At 35.1% G+C, this 7,030-nt stretch overlaps 1 protein-coding gene across 1 annotated transcript; it reads right to left on the reverse strand.

The window, feature by feature from the left end:
- Positions 1-2,538: 2,538 nt before the first annotated feature.
- LOC132758533 (uncharacterized) lies at positions 2,539-6,575 on the reverse strand. The gene is made up of 3 exons (XM_060750206.1): positions 6,348-6,575; positions 3,955-4,284; positions 2,539-3,658 (listed from the first exon to the last, which is right to left on the reverse strand). Exons 1-3 carry the CDS (start codon positions 6,514-6,516, stop codon positions 2,787-2,789), a joined length of 1,371 nt encoding a protein of 456 aa, XP_060606189.1. The 5' UTR covers positions 6,517-6,575; the 3' UTR covers positions 2,539-2,786.
- Positions 6,576-7,030: the final 455 nt, after the last annotated feature.

Here is a 7,030-nt window from a genome sequence, read left to right on the forward strand (position 1 = left end):
ATCATTCATTTAATTTAAATAACCAGAAGCAAATTATCATATTCCTGGTTTATTATGTTAATCAGTTACATTGACTGCACTAAAGAAGCTATAATTTGACAGAAACACAAAATTTGGGGAAATAATTGATAGAACAAATAAGTGCCAGTTACAACCTTACATTGAAAAACTATTTTAATGTACCGCCTCTCATTTTATATGTCTTACTGCATAATTGCAAAGAAAGATTTCTTAAGATATGATATGAATGCATTAAAGCATAACTCTCAAAAAGCAATCTGTTTTCTACAAAAAATTAAATCTCTTCGTATAAAACGCTTTAAATGATATCAGCCGTGCAAAAATTTCACTTGAAATACAAAAGCGGAAACAGATATGAGCAAATATTAATATTCTAGAATATTTAGGGATTTGGCGGCCATCTTTGACGCCATCTTGGATTTTTAAGCTACGCATCGGACTTGAACCAAATGAATATTCATTCCGAAAACTACAGACCCAGACAAACAATTTGGTATATAAAACTTGCTGTTGGCTGACATAGACCACTTCGATGTCATTTTACCCTATGAAATTGCAGCACTATTAATTTTAACTATGATTATGACATTTTTATTTCCATGATCTTCTATAAATCGTCGAGTGTAAAAATTAAATATAAAAGTGCGCACAGCTGAAAAGAAGAGTATAAGTGTCTTTCTCGTATGAGGATAAAACCTGGGGATTTCTGAACAACTGAGTAGGAGGCAAAATTTTTATAGAACCGAAAATGGTACAATTACATAAGTTTGATGTAAACCTAATAGCACATTGCATACTTTTTGATTATTTAATGACAGGACATTCTTTGAAAATGTGCAGGAACAAGATGTAAATACTGACAGTCTGCAATTAAAATGATTGATAAAGTTCGTCGAAAATTTTGATTACATTCGCAATTTTGCGACCACTTCTGTCATATTTATGTAAATGGAAAACCGGCGAGATGTACCGATTGTTAAGATCACAGAAAATATATCGTTAACATGTATAGTCAACATCAATAATTTCGCGTCATCACTTATTTCTCTGCAATGCCATATTTCCATGTGACTAGTTGTTTCATACAGCAGAAAATACTTAACTATTATAGCTTTTGACAATTTTTGGTACCGTAAGTTCATTGATTCTTATCCTTCTTGTTTCAAAGAGTGAAGTATCGTGAACTAAGATGAGCACAGTGTGTGTCGCCTTGGTCATTTCCATTCGTTTTTTTTTTGATAACATAAAAAATGAAGAAATTATTCTACATGCATATACATTGTATTAATTTCTAAACATGTATATTATAAGATTTTTAACATATTATATGGCCCTATGTATAGGGTCAACACACCATGACGTTCTCGTCATCAATCTCTGAACGTTTCAATCGTTCAATTTTTTAACGTTCTTGAATGACGTTGACACATCAAGCGTGTGATTAACGTGCGTCTAACGCATAACAAGCGTGTGTCTAACGCACGAGAATCGTGTAAAAGCGACCAAGTAAGATACGTCTGAAACTCATAAGCGTGTGATAACGTGCCACTGGCGCGGGGCGAATTATTTGTCAACGCCTGACGAGCGTTGTGAGCGTGTGACTAACGCCTGAATAACGACAGCATAGCGTCTTGATGGCGTGTTGCTTTTACGGATATACGGGTACAGAACGCTGGAAACTTCATATTAAATTCAGTTTCTCTTGTGAGTTTGAATAGTCAGCATTATGAAGCCCAGAAAAAAAAGATTGGGGTGAGGACTTCTCCTACTAGCTACATTTCGTATTTCCAAATTATTGACGTCTTTATATTCATGACTTAGTTCAACACTGTCGTCTTCGTCGGGGTCTTCTGCTCTGTGGATGACTGTCGGGGTCTTCTCTGCGGATGAATTTCCTCGATATGTTTAAGTTCTGTACATCTACTAGATGCTTGACAATAGCAAACATATATAGTCTGTACTAAATTTTTTCATGATCTTCCATAGTAGGTGTTCTCAACGATAGCCCAAAATCAAATGAACCTTACTTTAACATGCGCTTGAAGACCGCTCAACGGTCATTGACAGGTCGCCACTGAGTCGCCAGTGAGTCGTTCACTGCAAAACAAACGATTAGTAACAACTCAGTAGCAATTGAGTAACGACTGACTAACAACGTATGCAACGCTCGGCGAAAGTTAGTAAAACGTTCCATGAACGTTCTTAAGCGTTCTTCAGCGTTTGAAATTTAAATGTTGAAGAACGCTGGTCTGAGTGAGAACTTTTGTGCATGTTCAAAACTTTTTTTCGGGACCAGCGTTCTACGCCGATTCCATGCGATTACCGAAGTTCACTGTCGTTTACATAATTGCAATATTATGCCCAAATTATGTATCTCTATTAAGTGTTCATGATACTTTACCAAAGTCTTACGGATATTGCTGAAAGTTTGGGATTGTAAGTGGAACATTTAAATAATTTTAACAAGTCAAAATGTAATAAAGTCGAAAACGAAACATAATAATAACAGGTCCTGTATCCACTTTTTAATACAAAACTTTATTAAAGCTTGTATGAAAGTCATTTACCATTAAAGATTGGCAATTGAACAGTTCAGTCAAGAGACGAAGGGAGAAATGGCTGAAAAGACTATTTTTAGCAATCTACCATTAATTGGTTCACTGTCCCCTTGTTTGCAATACATTTCCCAATTATTTTCGGTGAAACAAAAACAAAGAGTAATAAAAGAAATTTTTCAAAGTCATATAAAAAGTATAAAGGCAGAGTTAAAGTTCCTTATATGAACCCATGATGTTATTTTCCTTAAGTACGGATATAACTACAATTGCAATAACTAGTAACATATACAATGACTGTAGTTTTTCAAACAACTTTAAAGCCCAGTCTGGATCTTTGACGATTTCTCCAGCGCAGCCATTTTCTCTCTTGCACGTGAAATCACATTCAATTTGACAGCACGGCTCCTTACAACATTCGCAACAATCGCTACAACAGGGTTCTTTGCAACAGTCATTACAACATGGTTCTTTACAACAATCACAGAAATCGCTGCAACACGCATTCGTGTCACAGCCATTACAAAATGGTTTGTATTTCTGCTTACATGTAGAATTACGTACGTTGTTCTTTATTGCTTTGATAATTGTCCACACAATCATTTTTCCCATGGCCGTGTAGTCGACGTGACATTGATAGCTGAAGAGCAGAAGAAGAATGGCCTGAGGCAGGTCGTCACATAGAAGTGACAAAAGCGTCTCAACCCAACCATGAAGAAGTTGAAATCCTCTACAACCCGTACCAGTCTCGGACGGCTTTTGTTTCCGGTATTCCATTAGTGTTTCTCCTGTCATACTTACTATTCTCAGCAAACCGTAAGCGGTCCCGACGTAAACGATAATTCCGAAGATTTGCGTAAAGTTAGTAGATCCTTTACTGCATTGTGACTTCCAAGGCGAATTTCCTTTCAGACTATTTGCTGTCTCAAGAAAGTTAAGCCAGTCCGGTAATTCAAAGTTGCCGAGCCATGAAGCATATTGTAACCAATTTAGGCAAAGGTCGAGAAGAATGAAAAATCCAGAAATAATGCGCTTGAAAATAATGCCATGTATGGAAGGTGTGTATATTGGGCCGTCGTTTTCTGCAAAACAATTGGAAAATATTACTTTCATCGACATTATAAAATGATCTTTTAAAGCAGAAATCAAATAAGATTAATGTTCTGTTCAATGAATAAAAGAAGAAGAAGAAGAAGAAAGAGAAGAAGAAAGAGAGGAAGAAGAAGAAGAAGAAAAATTGTCATTTTTGTAATGAATACATAACATGAAATTGATAACGGTAATGCAATATAAATGCTTAGTGTAACAAAGCCTTGCGATTTCTTTTTTTTATTAAATATGAACACGGTAAGTTAATTGCTCCGATTTGTAAGCATACCTTTATCTGACGGCATAGGGCTTTGTGAATCTCGCACCATGTACTGATTACCTGGACCATTCATTTTAACGCAATTAGCTTGATGGTGTCCATATTGCCCTGGTTGCATTACACATGGCACATTTCCTTGTACCATCGAAAATGGTGGTCCCATAGCATCATGTTGCCTCATTGGTTGCATTTCTATTGATGTTTTGCCAACGTCCTGCTGTCCAATATGTTGCATTTGTGACGATAATTGGTTACTGACATATTCACCATTCCCAAAGAATTCGCCTTGCGTTTGGTCACGTGAAGAAATTTGCTGAGCAGGGGGCTCCCCTTGGTACCCTTAAATACATAAATTGTGTTTAGAAAAGTATGAAAATATACGAAAATAAAAGACAAAGTTCTTCCTGTAACCCCTTACCCCATATAGTTGTGTTTTAACGGCTTTTAACCACCCCGCCCCTTTTTGAGGCTTCAAATAGTGAAAAATGCCCTATTTCGGCCCCAAACATTGTTTTACATTTGAGAAATGTTGTTAAAAAAGTGATCACTTTTTCGGCGCCGCTCCTATCAAAAAGGTACATCAAGGGGGTGTCAGAAGGGGGACGTGGCCCCTTCTGTTTTTTTGGGGTTTGAAGGGGGATGCAATAGTACTCTCATCGCCAAAACAATTTTGGACTTGTGAGGGGCTAAAATGGCCTCAGGTTGATCTTTAGGTATCGGGTAACCAACGCTGAAAAGCCTTTGGCTCTATCTCAATCCATTGAGAAGTTGCAGCACTTTGAAATCAGTTTGGATGGAAAAAACAACGCCAAATAGTGATTTTGGCAATTTGAGACGTACCCCGTTGTTATGTTACATGCAACAGGAAATTTAGGATTGAGCATGCTGTTACAGACGCTATGGTCCAGTAAACATTTGTGCCAAGTTTGATCTTTTTATAGTTTCATAGCAATTTGAACTTGTTACAGGAGTCTTTTAAATGAAAACAATATACTCATGCGTAAAAGGTTAAACAGAATCATTTTTGCAGTTGTCAAAAATTAATGTTTATGAATTTAGAACGCATCGTTTCAAGTTGAAATGATTCTAAAGCAATTGACATTGTTATCTTGAAAACAAAAGTGAATTATATGACACAAGAGCTTACATTACGTATGCGACGACACTTACTTTATTTGTTAATTTATCTGTATTTAATTCATTGCTAAAGCTTTGTAATAATAAAACAAACAAAAATAAGTTTTCCTTCTAGAAACAAATACAGTTCATACTTTCTTACAATAGGTGAAAATCTGAAGTTATAGGTTTATCATTGATAGTAGATAGATTTTATCTTTAAAAATGGGAATACTTCCCCTTTTCCATTCGCAGTTTTTTTAAATAACGGTGTTATATACTACTATAGTTTCTTGCCAGCAATAACAACATTCCCAATTTGTTGCTTTTTAAGCATTTTGATATTTTAATTTCCACTACCAACAATAAGTTTAATTTAGGACAAAATCATATCAACAATTAATTTAATGTAGCACAAAATGATATAACAAATTTTAGCAGAAGTAAGGTTAGAATATTTTCATGGTACAATAACATCGGTTTTGTATGGTATTCTACTTGTGTTGTATGAATATCAAATATTTACGTCAAATATTCTTCCTTTTTCTATATTATCCAAATGAACAAGAAATAATAACGCTGTCCGCGTAATATTTGTATAACAAATATGAAGAATGCAATTCATGTGTAAGTATTACATAAATTGTGACACCTGAGTTTATCATACGGCCCTGAAAGATTTCATGGAAACCCTGTTGAGTGCTGATAAAAGGATTGAGATCAAACCGTTTGGGAAATCAGGCCAGACTGATATCAAAATAGACGATAGTTGGTGGGGACTGGACATTATATAAGTTAATCTAAAACAACGAAATACCAAGTAGAAAAACTATAATGCTGGTGAAATTGGTTTGCCAGTGATACATAAAGTTGATTTGAAATTTAAATGAAACATTTAACTTCATTTTAAACTTGTTAAAGTTAACATTTGCCGTATGTGAACCATTTAAAAAAGTGTATTATTGACAGACTAAGTTTACGTTCACTTTATAAATCAATAAATTAACCAAAATACTATTGAACCAAAAACAATATAATTCCCATGACATCACGTACGTATGTATTTAAACATAATGCTACATAAATCAAGATATTGTGGCTGCATCACGACGACGCAAGCAGTCAATATCGAACATGAAATATTGAAACAATAAAAATATGTGTAAATAAATATTTAGCTATGACCAAAAAAGAAAACGAACTCCGATTAATATGACTTTAACAACCATCTAATCAATCTTGATGCATCAAAAAATTAGACAGCAAACCGTGGAAACGTGCTTTACCTTCATTGTCATGTGCTGAACTTCCATAGCTATCATCATTTTCTGAACTATTCTCGCTACTTTCAGACTCTGAACTTCCATCATCACCAGCTTCTTCTGAAATATCTTTGTCTTGTGCTAAACGTTTTTTATATCCACCCTTGTCAGAATAACTGTTTGATTCCATCATTGAGTAATTTTGGACATGAACACTTGAACAATAATTTACAGGCTGTGAGATGTAGCAATCTGATTTTATCTTTCAAATCAAATATGATAAAAATCTCATAGTAGTATAGGGGTCGGTTTACCCCCAAGACTGCGCATGCGCGGCGGCCATTTTGTTTTCTATAATTAGTAACTCATTTGCATAGAAGAAATGACCTTACTACACATGCGCGGCGGCCGTGTTGAATAACAGACGCGCGGCGACCATTTTGGATTCTTTTTTAAGAATGACATCATCACGTTATAAATAGTAATAAAAAATATATCCCGGAAGTATACGGAGCTGACTCGTATACACGATTTAGGGCTTGAATCGCGGATATTGAAGGTCAGGTCCTCGGCCCTAGACGGGGAGATAACATTTCAAGTGAAAATTATACACATGTATCCATAAAAAATGAATGAATAAAATGACTTACCTTCCAATTAGGACATTTTGTATTTTAAAATTTTTTTTTAAATTTTTCTTATATTTT

This window comes from Ruditapes philippinarum, unplaced genomic scaffold (assembly GCF_026571515.1).
Source record: "Ruditapes philippinarum isolate M1 unplaced genomic scaffold, ASM2657151v2 ctg10590_1_1_1_1, whole genome shotgun sequence".
NCBI classification, from domain to species: domain Eukaryota; kingdom Metazoa; phylum Mollusca; class Bivalvia; order Venerida; family Veneridae; genus Ruditapes; species Ruditapes philippinarum.

Coding starts and splice junctions, on each gene's coding strand:
- LOC132758533 (XM_060750206.1), bottom strand. CDS start 6,516: ATGATGGAATCAAACAGTTATTCTGACAAGGGTGGATATAAAAAACGT. Junction 4,285..6,347: donor TTCAGCACATGACAATGAAG/GTAAAGCACGTT, acceptor TATGTATTTAAG/GGTACCAAGGGGAGCCCCCT. Junction 3,659..3,954: donor CCCTATGCCGTCAGATAAAG/GTATGCTTACAA, acceptor ATTGTTTTGCAG/AAAACGACGGCCCAATATAC.